General features: G+C 53.9%; 2 protein-coding genes across 5 annotated transcripts; both read left to right on the forward strand.

Annotated features, from left to right (window-relative positions):
- The first annotated feature begins 1987 nt into the window (after nucleotides 1-1987).
- Entpd2 (ectonucleoside triphosphate diphosphohydrolase 2) lies at nucleotides 1988-7284 on the forward strand. 2 transcript variants are annotated; one of them, XM_055600254.1, is made up of 9 exons: nucleotides 1988-2185; nucleotides 3333-3450; nucleotides 3939-4089; nucleotides 4209-4368; nucleotides 4451-4678; nucleotides 5168-5422; nucleotides 5512-5631; nucleotides 6439-6573; nucleotides 6645-7284. In XM_055600254.1, the coding sequence occupies exons 1-9, from the start codon at nucleotides 2069-2071 to the stop codon at nucleotides 6846-6848; spliced, it is 1488 nt and encodes a 495-aa protein (XP_055456229.1). In that variant the 5' UTR covers nucleotides 1988-2068; the 3' UTR covers nucleotides 6849-7284. The 2 variants fall into 2 exon arrangements, with proteins under 2 accessions (XP_055456229.1, XP_055456230.1); XM_055600255.1 differs by lacking the exon at nucleotides 5168-5422.
- Nucleotides 7285-7918: 634 nt separating this feature from the next.
- On the forward strand, nucleotides 7919-13544 carry Npdc1 (neural proliferation, differentiation and control 1). Of its 3 annotated transcripts, none has more exons than XM_055600259.1 (9): nucleotides 7919-8588; nucleotides 10471-10617; nucleotides 11844-11984; nucleotides 12106-12267; nucleotides 12347-12413; nucleotides 12493-12580; nucleotides 12662-12741; nucleotides 12940-13036; nucleotides 13142-13544. In XM_055600259.1, the coding sequence occupies exons 1-9, from the start codon at nucleotides 8477-8479 to the stop codon at nucleotides 13232-13234; spliced, it is 987 nt and encodes a 328-aa protein (XP_055456234.1). In that variant the 5' UTR covers nucleotides 7919-8476; the 3' UTR covers nucleotides 13235-13544. The 3 variants fall into 3 exon arrangements, with proteins under 3 accessions (XP_055456234.1, XP_055456232.1, XP_055456231.1); XM_055600257.1 differs by having other exon boundaries at nucleotides 8058-8588; nucleotides 12097-12267; XM_055600256.1 differs by having other exon boundaries at nucleotides 8090-8588; nucleotides 12094-12267.

The following is a 13544-nucleotide window of genomic DNA, read 5'->3' on the forward strand; positions in this document are numbered from 1 at the left end:
CGCTCCAGCCCTAATTTTTGCATTTTTAATTGTGTATAGTGTGTGTGTGAGGTGTGCACAAGGAGGCCAGAGATATCAGATCCCCTGAACTGGAGTTACAGAAGGTTTTGAGCTACCTAATAGGGGTGCTGGGAACTAAACTTGGATTCCCTGCAAAAGCAGCATGTGCCATTAACCCCTGACTCATACCTCTAGCTCTCCAAAAGTAATTTTTAGAAGCAGGAGCAGGAGGAATAAAGGAAGGAAGCCTTGCTAAAGACCTTTTTAGTTGAAGGCATTTCAGCTTCTGAACACACTGAAAAAATTGAGGCAGGGGCAGCTAAGGTCTCACTAGGTCCAGCAGGAAGCCCCAAGCAGGGGTCAAGGAGGAAGGGTGGGAGGCTCTGACTCTAGGCCTCCACATTCCTCTGTTTGAACCAGAGCCAAGCCACACACAGCACATCTGGAGCCCACCCCACCCGGGGACTGAAGCCACTGCCCCTCCTTTAGCTCTGGCCATCTTTGGCCTTTGTCCTGGCTGCTCCCAACTCTGAGCCTCCCACCCTTCTTGACAGGCTAATCTGGGGCGTTGGCCCCAGGCTGGGGTCAGAGGCCTTGTCCTGTCTCTAGCTCATCTTTTCAGGTCCTCACTTGCCCATAAGAAAACCCTATTGGGCTTGGAAGAGGGGTGCTGACAGGCTGGTAGAGCCCCATGACCATAGCCTTTTTGTACCCTGTCTCCTCCTTTCCTGGCCTCTGGTGCCTCTGCTTCCTCTGGCTTTTCAGAGGTGAAAAAAGAACTTGGGGGGCATGAAATGGGAGAAATAACAGGAAACTGGAGCCTGGTGCCCAGTGCTGACCACACCCAGAGATTCCCTTCTGGAGCCCCACAAGCCCATCTTTGAAGAGATTGAGTCACCTCCAGGGTTCCTCCCCTCTGGGGTCCTGAGCTGGAAGAAAGAATCCTTTGCTGGGCCTGAAACACCAGACCCTCAGCCAGGGCAGCAATCCCAGAGCTATTGTCCTTGCCAGTTCCTCAGGGATTACCCTGACGCTGCCTGCAGCAAAGGCCATTCTGCAGATCCAGCAGCACTGCTCTGTGGTAATCTCACCACATGGCTCCCTGCTGCCCCAAGGATAGGAATCTTTGTGCTGCTGGAATTCCCATCTTGCAAGGGCATGAAGTGGCATGGCTCCTGGCCAGGAAACCCTGCGTGCCTGGTCAGTCTAGCTTGCTGGGTCAGGAGGAGGAGGGGTAGGGTTAGGTCAGAGCCAGTGTCCAGGAACTTCTTGCTGACTAGCCTGCAACACTTTGCCTTTGGAACACTCCTTCTTTTCCTATAGGATGAGACCTGTGTGTAACTGTAGCCTCCTCGGTTTAGGTCTCTGTGTCTGTCTCCTGAGCAAAGAAGGTAGCAGTGATGGTCAAAGCCCTGAGATAAATTCAGAGATGGAAGCTTCTGCCCCCACTTTCCCTTTTGGGCTTGTATGGTAGCAGGTCATCCCTGCCTTTTCATTTTGGAGACACTCAGTGCGCCTTAGACCTGGGAATCGTCCCTGCAGTTCGTGTCTGCTCCACAAGCAGATTCTGAGCCCCTATGCTATGTGCTCTTCAGAGCCTCGACCCAAGACCCAGTAGTTGAAACAGTTCTCTTGGCAAAGAGGTCTGACTTGCGTTTTCCAGGCCAGAAACAAATTTGGTTTTTGAGGGCACAGTACTCCCCAAGCAAGGCTGGTAACCAGCCCATCCAATCCCCAACAACAGGTATCTTTCTCTCAGGACTCCCCAGTTCAGAGTTGGGCACTCCCTATGCTGGGTTGCCTGGAAGGAGAACCGTGACTGATAGCCAAGAGCCTGAGCGAGGGGTGTGTGTGTGTGTGTGTGTCTGAGTCACCTTACACCACTTCAGTCACCTGCGCCTTCGGAAGAGGCAGAGTGGACTTGGGCAAGGTCCCACAGTGGGTGGATATTAATGTGGGCGGGGCCTGTTCTAGGCCCGCCCCACCGCCTAACTCTAGGGCCAGGGCCACTCAGGCCTCCCCGCTGCCGTTTGTCCGGGGTCCCCGCTGTGTTCTCCCGCGCGCTTCCATGGCCGAAAAGTTGGTGTCACTGTTGCCACCCCTGCTGCTGGCTGCGGTGGGCCTCGCCGGCCTCCTGTTGCTGTGCGTCCAAACCCAAGACGTCCGGGAGCCGCCCGCCCTCAAGGTGCACGCGCCCACAGCAGCGCTGGTCTAGGGAGAGGCTGGCCCGGGGCTAGGGGGTCCTGTCTGGGAATGTGGGCGCGCGCCGGAACGCCCTGCGCTCTCGCAGCAGCGCGGGACCACACGCGCAGTGCCTCCGGCCCGGTCCTAGGTTCCGCACTTCGTTTAACTGCGTTCCCGGGCTGACAGCGACGCTTCCGGAGCGCCACGGCACTGGAGGCAAAGTGGGAATTCCCCTGCTGCGGCTTCGCGATGAAGCTGCCAGCGCGGCGGAGGAGCTGTCTTCCCGCTCCCTTCAAGCGGTTCCCATTTCCCCTGGCTGTGGCAAGAACCCCCGCCCCAAGTCCAGCGCCATTTCCGGGCAGCACTTTGGACGCGCCGTTAGAGAAGGGCACTGGTTCTAGGTTCAGTTCCAGATATGGGACAACATACATAGGGGACCTCCAACCCCTCTCAGACCGGTGTCTGGAAGGTGACACTTGAAAGAAGGCAAGGAAACTTGCTGGTTGTAAAGGGGTCTCCACCACCAGCCCTCAGGAGCCTTAGCCTAGAGGCTGGCACCTTTAATCTTTTGTGCTGAGTTTCTATGGGGAGTGGACATCCCAGGCGCAGGGACCCAGAATGGAAGTGGGGAGAGCTCTGTAGCCCCGCGGATCAGCTGTGGGATGTGGGAGTTGGATCACTGTATCTGGCTGGCTCTGGAGGAGTTCCCTGGTGTGCAGGAGGACTGGAGCAGCCCTTTCCCAGGCTAGAATTGGCACATGCCCCAGGCTGGTGTTCAGCCAGGCTCCCTCAACTGGAGCCCAGCCTCTTAGAGCTGCAAAGAAGGCCCATCTAGCACTCCCCCTCAGCGCTACAAAACCAACCTCTCCTTGTCCGTGGCTTTTAGGCCCAGGCCAGGACATGGATTGGAGCTCTACTACAATCAGCCTCAGCCATATCTTCTCCCCCATTCCCGGGTTCAGCTAAGGTCTCAGCAGATACAGGCAGAGTGGGGAAAGAAGAGTATTGGTTGGGTTTGCTTCCCTTGAACTGAGCGAAGTTTCAGGTGTGGTCTTGGGACCCTTTGGTCCTGGCACAGCCCTTCAGTTGCTGTGAAGTCTAAGGGTTTCCTCATGTCCCTCAGGCTGATTTACCACTCCCACCCACAGTATGGCATTGTTCTGGATGCTGGCTCTTCACACACATCCATGTTTGTCTACAAGTGGCCAGCAGACAAGGAAAATGACACAGGTATCGTGGGCCAGCACAGCTCTTGTGATGTTGAAGGTGAGTATGGTCTTGGGTTCCTGTTCAGTCTTAGCTTTGCAGGTCCAAACAGTTATTCTCCTCTGCTTGCTGCTAGGTGGAGTTCACTTGAGGAGGCAGGAGTTAAAAAAGAGAGGCTGGGTTCTCTGGACCTGGGAGGGGCTGTGGTTCTGGATAGAAGCCCTGGAGAGCAGGTGGAAGCCTCAGGGTTTAATGTCCCAAGACAAATCTCCTTACACTGTAGATGAAGCAGGTGGGTCTCTGAGGATCTAAGGGTGTATCCAGTCAGGTTCTATGGAAACTAGGCTAGGTTGACAATGCCCAAGCCTTTCTCCTGGCACCTGTGCCCACAGTCACTAGGCAGGTGGCAGCTTCAGAGACTCTGGGTGGCCTGGGCCTTTGTCTTCAAATTGGGTATATCTGAGATTAAGCTGGAAACAGCCTCATTGGCCTATGTTCCTCCTGGAAACTGTCCACCAAGCCTGGACCCAACTCCTTCTTCCCTCTAGGTGGGGGCATCTCCAGCTATGCAAGTGACCCTTCTAGGGCAGGCCAGAGTCTGGTTGAATGTCTTGAGCAGGCACTTCAGGATGTGCCCAAAGACAGACATGCCAGTACACCACTCTATCTGGGAGCTACAGCAGGCATGCGCCTACTCAAGTGAGTACCTATTCCCTGACTTCAGCAAAGTAGAACTCCCCTCCCTGGGCAAGCTTTCAGGAGTGCCTGGCAGAGGGCATCTGGGTATGAGCTCCATCAGCATCCTCCCCATTCCACAGCCTGACCAGCCCAGAGGCCACAGCCAGGGTGCTTGAGGCAGTGACACAGACGCTCACACGGTACCCCTTTGACTTCCGTGGTGCTCGCATCCTTTCAGGACAGGATGAAGGGGTGTTTGGCTGGGTGACTGCCAACTACCTGCAGGAGAACTTCATCAAGGTGGGCCCTGCAGCTGGCCCAAAGAACTTGGGGTTCTGCAGGCCTTGGTTGCCCACTGTCTAAATGCCTCTACTCTCCTTAGTATGCCTGGGTGGGCCGGTGGATCCGGCCAAGGAAGGAAACACTGGGGGCCATGGACCTTGGAGGTGCCTCAACACAGATCACCTTTGAGACGATCAGCTCATCTGAAGACCCAGACAGTGAGGTCCATCTGCGGCTCTATGGTCAGCACTACCATGTCTACACCCATAGCTTCCTCTGCTATGGTCGAGACCAGGTTCTCCAGAGGCTGCTGGCCAGTGCCCTCCAGGTGCCTCTCCAACCTCAACCACCACACCATACTGCTGCCTTCTGGAGGCAGGGAGGTAGAAGGGACCAAAGGCAAGAGAGCAGAGCCAGAAAAACAGCACATACTGACTTCAGGGACCTTAAGAAAGGCCTGATTTTTTCTACAGATGCACACATGGCTGTGAGGCCCACAGTGGGTCAGACCTCCATAATAATGTGCCCCTTCAGCCTCAACCAACAGCTAGCTTCTTCAGCTAGGGAAATGGGAGGCAGGGATGACTTAGTGGTATAGAGGGTCAGAAATGGGGGCCTAGAGTAAGAAGGGTCAGGGATCATCTCATAGAACCTTGAATACATGGCCAAAGTGTTTGCTGTTTGCTCAGCAGGTAATGGTTAGCCATGATTGTTTATGAACACAAAAATGACATTGCCCAAATGGGATTTATGGACAGTTTGTCGCGCTGCTTCTCTCAAGTGGGGAATTCTATCTGTACTCTGGTTAACTTCCTAGATCCATCACTTCCACCCCTGCTGGCCAAAGGGCTACTCCACCCAACTGCTGCTCCAGGAAGTCTATCAGTCACCATGCACTAGAGACCAACGCCCCCAGACCTTGAACAGCAGTGCCACTGTCAGCTTGTCTGGGACCAGCAATGCTGCCCTTTGTCGTAACCTAGTCTCTGGTCTCTTCAACTTTTCCTCCTGCCCCTTTTCCCAATGCTCCTTCAATGGGGTTTTCCAGCCCCCTGTGACTGGGAACTTCATAGTAAGTCTGGGTCGATGGCTGTCAGGGCAGGAGGCCCTAAGCATCTGGGGTCTGGTGATAGTATGACTGCACACTGTTTTCTCCCACAGGCATTTTCTGCTTTCTACTATATTGTGGACTTCCTGAAGACAGTGATGGGACTGCCTGTGGGAACCCTACAGCAGCTGGAGACAGCCACAGAAATAATCTGCAACCAGACTTGGGCTGAGGTGAGGCCTGTCCCTCAAATTCTCCATGGCTGTGCAGAAGGCTTTCCCCTTCAATTGCTCTTTATGTAGAGAGACTCAGTCATTTTGGAATGCTGACTGTAATAGATAGACTCAAGGAATGGCCAGGTTGATGTGGGGATAAGCTAGAATTTCAGCAGACTCCTCAGGGCCCAATTCTACAATTAAGGTCTGGAGAACAAGTGGGACAGGCTCTGTGGCCAAAGGGAGCTCGAAGCAGACACAGACAGAAAGGTAGGTTCCTAGGACAGAGTGTGGAAAAGAATGTCCCACCAGTGGGAACGGGATACTCAAGAAAGACTTAGAAGGGTTTGGGTTATGCCTGGAGGAACTGAAGATGCCACCAGATTTCTGGCTGAACATTAGGTCCAGGTAAGAAAGAATAGAGAGATCTGGATAGCTGGAGTGTGAGCTGGCTACCATGTTTCCTGGAGAAATAGTTTCCCTAATCTTTAGCATCCACAAAGGTCTCAGAAAAGTGGGGCCAGTAGGTCATAAGGCAACACTTAACCCTGGATCTCCATTTCTTTGATTATGAAGCAAGGATGCGACTACCCTCTATTTCCTAGTGACCATCCTCACTCTCCTCTCCATTTGGCTGTTCAGAGGGGAGGGCACAGGTCTTCCAGCAGTCATGTGGTCTGCCTGGAAAAGGTGTCTTGGATGGACTAGGGTTTTCTGTGTATTTCCAGCCCTTATGCCTTTCTTGGCCTGAACTGTAAGGAAGGTGCTATACCTCGAGGGTCATAGCTCCTTGTGGCCTTGAACCTAACCTTGTCACTTTTTTAGCTTCAGGCCCGAGTGCCAAGGCAGGACACCCGCCTGGCTGACTACTGCGCGGGAGCCATGTTCATACATGCGCTACTGAGCCGTGGCTACGGCTTCGACGAGCGCTCTTTCAAGAGAGTGGTCTTCCAAAAGAAAGTGGGTAAATGGCAAGGTCAGAGGGATTCGGGATGCGGCCTTTTGGAGGCTGATGTCACGCTCCCTTTTAGGCCGCAGACACAGCTATCGGTTGGGCGCTGGGCTACATGCTGAATTTGACCAACCTGATTCCCGCTGACCTCCCGGGACGACGTAAGGGAACTCACTTCAGCTCCTGGGTCGCTCTCCTTCTGCTCTTTGCGGTCCTGATCTTGGCGGCGCTGATCCTGCTCTTGCGCCAGGTGCGCTCTGCCAAGTCCCCAGGCGCCCTCTAGGGGCGCACTGGGAGCTGCTCCCAACTCTGTGTTATTCCTCTCCCAGTGCATCTTGGACCCCTAATTAACCTGGGACTAGACATTCCGATATCTACCTTTACAGAAAGCCCAGATGTCTCCCTCCCACCCGCAGTTCCCTCCAGCCCTGAGCTCGCAATTAATTCTCCCCTTTATCTCTTCCTGAGGTGTCAGATTCATGGTGAGGTTCATTCAGATTGTCAGTGCCCTGGTAACTTCCTGTCTGTAGTCTGGGCCTTTGGAAAGGCAAGCATCAGAACCTGCAGGCTAGAAGTCAGTTCAATACCTGCTTGTAAAAATTTTGTAATAAAAGATTTTTCCTAGAGCACTGAAGTGTTTATAGGATGGCACATCTTTCCGTTGCCAGTTCCTCCTTTCAGCTGTGTTGGTTATTCAGATAAAACCTGCTTCCAAGATACTGACTTCTCTTGCTTCCTTCCTTTCTGTACCAGACCTGAGGCAATGAAAGCACTCCTTTACACTGGTTTGGGGTTTTCCCAGAGTCTGAGTCTTCTCTGACTGACAGAAACCTTACAAACTTCAGGTCCCCCTTGATGACATTGGTAGGAACTGAGGCTGTATCCCAAGTTTTTTTTTTTTCAACTGCAGCAGAGTGTCTTGAAGTGTCAGCAGCCCTGCAAAGTCAGAACCTGCATCCACAGCCTAAGATTCTGTGTTCTCTAGGTGGAAAAGCATGGTCTCGGTAGGCCTCTTTTATGAGAAATGAGCTCAGACACTAATTACTGTTCAGTAAGTCAGTGCCTTAAGGGCTGGATTGGGGGAGGTCCTTGTTTTACACACACACACACACACACACACACACACACACACACACACACAGTCATTCTTTAACATGTTTTGCAAACCTGCAACTGCCAACCTCCACTTTGATTCTGTGAGCCTGAGGGACGGAAAGAAGTATAGGGCTGGGGAACTGAATCTTGTATTTTTCTATTTCTCATTTTAAGACAGGTTTTCACTATGTAGCCCTGGCTGGCCTGGAGTTTAATATACAGACCAAGCTGGTGTCAAACTCAACAAGATCTGTCTACTTCTGCCTGTCGAGTGGTGGGATTAAAGGCAGGCCCCACCGTGCTTAGCTTCAACATTGCCTTCTTGATTCAACCAGGGGGAGGTCTCTGGATGAGGTAGGATGTGTTCTTAGGGGACTGTAAGTGAAGGCACTGTGGATGCTCCATGTGTCCCTCAAGGGAGTGGTAAGCCATTACCTGAGACCGTGACCACCTTGGACAGCTCCCAGACGACTGATGCCCCCTGGTGGCCATACTCCGCGGGAGCGATCCAGTTGTAAGCTTGCTGTGTCTGGAGAAAGGGGCCCCTAACAGGACACAGAGGGACGGGGCTCAGTCTAGACGAGCTGTACCGCCCCAGCAGGAGGAGCGCGCAGGCGCACTCCGGACACTTTTCTCGAGCCGCAGCGCCTCGATCCCATCCCGGATCCTTTGCCGCAACGTCAACGCCCCCGCCTCCTCTTTTCCTCTTCCTCCTCCGCCCCTCTCGCGTCCCGGCTTCTCCAGTTCCGGTTCCCGGAGCCGGTACCCAGGCCGGGACCGCGGGGTGCCATGCTGCCCGGGTGGTGGCGCTGAAGCATGGCGACGCCGGTCCCTCCGCCTTCCCCGCGGCACCTGCGGCTGCTGCGGCTGCTGCTCTCTGGCCTCATCCTCGGAACGGCCCTGAACGGTGCCACCGCCCGCCGCCCGGGTGAGCGAGCGCACTAGGCTCTGCGGGGCGCTCCGGGCCGGGATTGCTAGGCTGGGAATCTTGCTCGCCGGCGCCGCCCTGGTTTTCCCTGCCACCGCCCAAGCCCGCAGGCCAAGGAGGCTCAGTCCGCTTCGCATGGTTTGGGTAAATAGGTCAGGCCCGTTGAAGGCCATGATGGATGAATCTTCTCTCAGGTCCCTGGAGGCGAACGTAGATTTCACGCGCTTCTGGTCTTTGTCTTTGGGTCCCTGAGCCAGTTTGGCGAGTCTCCGGACGACTTTCTGGGTCTGCAGCCATCTGGTTCCTGGTGGCCTTTTAAGGGAATCCTGTGTCTTTGTTTCTGTGTCTCTGGGGCTTCCAGTTGTCTTGTCAGGGTTGTTCTTGGTGTCTGTGGGCCTTGCCTGTCAGCCGTGTGTGTGGTGTAGTGTAGGGGGGTTTCCCATTGCAGAGTCTAAGGGTTCCAGGCCTACTAGAGTCTTGTTCCAACTTAGTGGGGTCAAGCTTCCCCCATCCCCTGCCCTGGAGGGCATGTGCCACCCAGACTGGAAGAACAGTCTTGACAGATGGGTTCTGAAGCTACAGGATCCAAATCATATCTCCCTGAGGGGAGTGAAGTGGAAGAGGGTACCTATATGTTTACTGAGTTCTTCTGGAGTTCTCTAGGGTAGGTGCTTTGAGCCTGGCTTACAGGTGAGGAAACTGAGGCACAGAGAGGTGACTGACTGGTATGTGGCACAACTGGAATCGTTATGGATTTGGGGGCCTTAAGAGCTGGGCAGACCTCCTCTTGGACAAGCAACCCTGGACTGAAGGTTGGCATGGCTGGAAGAGATTCTTGAGAAGGGTGGAGGGCCAGACCAGGATGAGCCAGAGGGAGAGGAGGCCACACACTAAAAAAGTCTTCCTCCCAGGTGGAGCCTCCTCAAGAATGGGACTAAGGTGCAGTGCTGAATCCCTTGGGAAGGCACTGGCCTCTGTAGCTGAATGCAGACACCTGGCATGGCCCCTCCCTAATCATCCCCTAACACACCTGGTGCCGAGGAGGGGCCAGTAGCCCAGCACAGGTAGAATATCAGGTACTCTCTAGCTGCCATTGTTCCTGGACCTTTCTGCCCAGGATTAAACAATATGCTGGTGGGCTAAGAAGGCCCTACAGCCCAGAGCCAGTACTGTGCTACACCTCTACTATAGGTCTGACCAGGTTTTCAACTTTGGGGGCAGGGACTGTCTGGAGCCCACCTGGTGGGGGGAGTCCATGTGCCTCCTGACACAGGCTTAATGTTTAACTATCCTAAGACCAGGCCAGTCAGTGTCCTTATTGTATCTAGCCAGCTCAGTGGCTTCTCCGTGCACTGAAGATGAAAGACTTCTGGACTAAGCATTTGTTCTGTGGCTGCTAGACTGCACGCTAGGCTTGTAGGAGTCTAGGGAGAAGCCCCAATGTTTAGGAGAAATGGCTACCCAACATCTTTGCTGCTCCTGAGCCAAAGAAAACAGAGCTCTGCCCTTAGTAGTAATCTGGATGAAAGGGCCTGTCTTACTCTGAGCCACACAAAGGTCAAAAGCCAGGCTTGGAGGACTATACAGTTCTTCCTTGGAGAGCTGACTGGACAGTTAGGGTCAGTTTTCCTTTAAGTGTAAGACTTAGGCCTGGAAGCAGGACTGTGGGGAATAGGTGGGGCAGGACAGCTCCCATAAGACTTGGGACTGTTTGCTCTCTGATCCTGAGATTTGGCAGTAGGAAGGCAGGGCCTGCCCAAAGCAATGGCTGAAGCCAGGCCTGGCCAGCTTTGTGGAGGGAGGGGTTTCTGTGCAGAGCTGCTGTTGTACTGGAGGTCAGCCAAGTGGGCTGCGATGAGCCCTGCCTCTTCTTCTTTCTCAGATGCTACCACCTGTCCTGGAAGCCTGGATTGTGCCCTGAAGAGGAGGGCAAAATGCCCACCAGGGGCACATACCTGTGGACCATGCCTTCAGTCTTTCCAGGAGGACCAGCATGGGTTCTGTGTGCCCAGGATGCACAAGTCTTCTGGTATGCAGAATATAGGTTCAGGGAAAATGGATGAGTGTGATATCTTTTCTCTCTTTCTGCTCTGCCCTGTGGGTCCATACCCGTAGGGATATTTTTTATTTGTTTGTTTGTTTTTCAAGATAGGGTTTCTCTCTGTAGCTGTGGCTATCCTGGACTTGCTTTGTAGACCAGGCTGGCCTTGAACTCACAGAGATACACATGCCTCTGGCTCCCAAGTGCTAGGATTATAGGCATACACCACTGCACCCTGCTATCCCTAGGGATCTTATAGCCTTGTGGGAATGGCCACCCATTCCTCTGAGCATCATGGAATGCTCAGGTCCAAGACCAAGGTAACTGGAACTCTTGTCTCTCTAGGAGTGACAAGCCTCTTCATCCTTTCAGGATGGTGCTGGCCCATTGTTGAACTAGGCTGAGGCCTACGGCAGTTGTGTCTTCCTTGGGAGGAGAGGTTACAGTGTTAGGGCCTGGATCATGATAGGTCTCCAAAGCTTTCCCAGTTGTCTACTCTCTAGGCCACCTACTCTTCTCTTTTGCTTGCTTATCTTGTGCACTTCATATAGCATGTTTGAAGTGCTAGCCCTGTGCTAGTGGTCACTGCCCTTCAGTCTATCTGGATGTCACTTCCGGTGTGTAAGGGCTTTTAACCTGAGAGGAGGTGGGGATGTGGCCAGCCAGGCTTTCTGGGACGAGGGGACACTTATCCCAATAAGTGTCGGAGCATCTTTTTGTACTGTGAGGTTCAAAGTGAGAACCAGTTAGGATCCTACCATCACCACCCCTAGCCCTCTGCAGGCATCTTTTCTGACTGCTTAGGAGTAGCGGAGATGTTTGGGTATATTTTGGCTTCTTTCTGTTCCTTCAGGATTTTCTTTCTCCTCTTGGGCAGAGATGGTGACTTGGGGTGGGCAAGGTAATTTGTGTATTGTCTTCTAGTGTTCTGCCTACCCCTTGTGCACACTAGCTAAGATAAGGGATTTCATTCCTTTTTCATTCCTTTTTCTTCTTGTGGGTCTCTGCACACACCTCTAGCCTTCCTCTTCACTTTTCTCCACTCTTCTCCCCTCCCCCTCTCCTACCTGGAACTCAAAGAAGCCCCCTCAGTTGTCACCATGGTAATCCAGGATGGTGAAACTTTGGATGGGTCCCTTTATCTCAGGAGGCTGTCAGCTGCAGGTGTCAAGGGTCTGGGGCCTTTCTATATGATGGCCCCTCACACTCCTCAGGGGAGGGCCTGCCCCAGCCCAGACTGGAAGAAGAGATTGATTCTCTGGCCTTGAAACTGGCACTGAAAGAGAAGGAGGCTGGTCATTCAAGGTTTACAGCACAGCCCTTGCCTGAGGCTACGCAGAAGCTCCTGGAGCCTGGTGAGCCCCCTCCCTCCCTTCCCACCCCTGTCCCACTAGCACTACCCTGATCCTGCCTCTTTGACCAAAGGCTACCCTTTGCTGACCTTACGGCCATACCTAACTTTAGCAGCTACCCTAGGATTCTCACAGTGGGGTCAAGGACTGGAGCCCGGCCTCCCCACCACTCATGGAACCTCACCACCCACTCCCCACACCTCCTTGAGCTCCTCAGCATCTTCTGGGCCTGTGCAGATATCCCCACTGAAGCCCCAGGGCGGGCATGGAAATGGCCTCACCCTTGGTAGGTTTAGGTTGGCAATAAGGGGATTTGGGGAGGCAGACCTTCCTCAGGCTCCTCACAATGCCCCTCTCTCCCACAGTGCTGATCCTGGCTTTCTGCTTGGCGAGCACAGCTGCCCTGGCTGTGGCAGCCCTCTGCTGGTGTAGGTGAGCTGTGGACTCCAGCCAGTGGGAGGGGTTTGACCTTCAGCTCCATAATTACCTTTTCAACCCTAAACCCCTTCAGGCTGCAGCGAGAGATCCGCCTGACTCAAAAGGCTGATTATGCTGCCACAGCCAAGGGGCCCACTTTACCTACAACACCACGAATCTCTGTAAGTAGCTCCACCCCCACAGGGTGTGCTCTTATTCTGTGCACCCCAACATTTGCTTAACATTTCCGCCCCCTTCTATAGCCTGGGGATCAGCGGCTGGCTCACAGTGCTGAGATGTATCACTACCAGCACCAGAGACAGCAGATGCTGTGCCTGGAGCAGTGAGTGCCCCCAGCCTGAAGTGGCAGCATTTCCCACCCACACCTCACCCGACCATCCTTCCCTACCTGCTTGCAACACTTCCTAGTTCTCCACCCCAGCCCCCCGCCCCCACCCAGGGCAGTAGTACATCGATCACCTACCTCTGGGCCCATGTCCTGGAGAATGCTTAGAGGACCTCATTGTCTCACTCTCATCAGACATAAGGAACCTCCAAAGGAACTGGAGTCAGCCTCCTCTGATGAGGAGAATGAAGATGGTGACTTCACCGTGTATGAATGCCCAGGCCTGGCACCGGTAAGTGAGTGCCCCAGAGGGACTGAGGGGGTTGTCTGCTGGGGCTTCTCTTCATCTTGCCATCTCAAGCCTTGCTGCCAGGAGCTTGACCCAGTGTTTTCACAGACAGGGGAGATGGAGGTGCGCAACCCACTGTTTGATCATTCCTCGCTGTCAGCGCCAGTGCCAGGTCCCCATTCCTCACCTCCGCTGCAGTGACTCCTAGGCAACTGATGCCCACTTGCCTGCAGCCCACAGCCCACTGGTGGGGAGAAGCAAGTCCTGGTGTTCCCCATGAAAAGGACAGCATCATGTCCCTCTGCATGCGTTTGGCAGGAGGGAGGCACCAGGCCCTGGGCTCCCTTGCCAGGGAAATTCTCTACCTTATGTGGGAGATCTAGCATTTGCTTTCACTTTCTCTGTCTGGTCTGAACCCTCAAACTGGAGATACTAGTCCAGGAATGCTTGAGCCCAGCCGTGGATAGAGAGTTCTGGAGATAAAAGCCAATTAAAGTCTTTTTCAAACCTG

Source organism: Psammomys obesus, unplaced genomic scaffold (assembly GCF_907164565.1).
Source record: "Psammomys obesus unplaced genomic scaffold, mPsaObe1.curated_primary_1811, whole genome shotgun sequence".
Lineage (NCBI taxonomy): Eukaryota > Metazoa > Chordata > Mammalia > Rodentia > Muridae > Psammomys > Psammomys obesus.

What these genes read in the sequence shown, in the direction of transcription:
- Entpd2 (XM_055600254.1), top strand. Translation starts at nt 2,069, where the DNA reads ATGGCCGAAAAGTTGGTGTCACTGTTGCCACCCCTGCTGCTGGCTGCG. An exon ending in TGCTGGCCAGTGCCCTCCAG is followed by an intron (nt 4,679 to 5,167) that starts GTGCCTCTCCAA and finishes TTAACTTCCTAG; the next exon opens with ATCCATCACTTCCACCCCTG. An exon ending in GCAACCAGACTTGGGCTGAG is followed by an intron (nt 5,632 to 6,438) that starts GTGAGGCCTGTC and finishes TCACTTTTTTAG; the next exon opens with CTTCAGGCCCGAGTGCCAAG.
- Npdc1 (XM_055600256.1), top strand. Translation starts at nt 8,477, where the DNA reads ATGGCGACGCCGGTCCCTCCGCCTTCCCCGCGGCACCTGCGGCTGCTG. An exon ending in TGCCACCGCCCGCCGCCCGG is followed by an intron (nt 8,589 to 10,470) that starts GTGAGCGAGCGC and finishes CTTCTTTCTCAG; the next exon opens with ATGCTACCACCTGTCCTGGA. An exon ending in AATGCCCAGGCCTGGCACCG is followed by an intron (nt 13,037 to 13,141) that starts GTAAGTGAGTGC and finishes GTGTTTTCACAG; the next exon opens with ACAGGGGAGATGGAGGTGCG.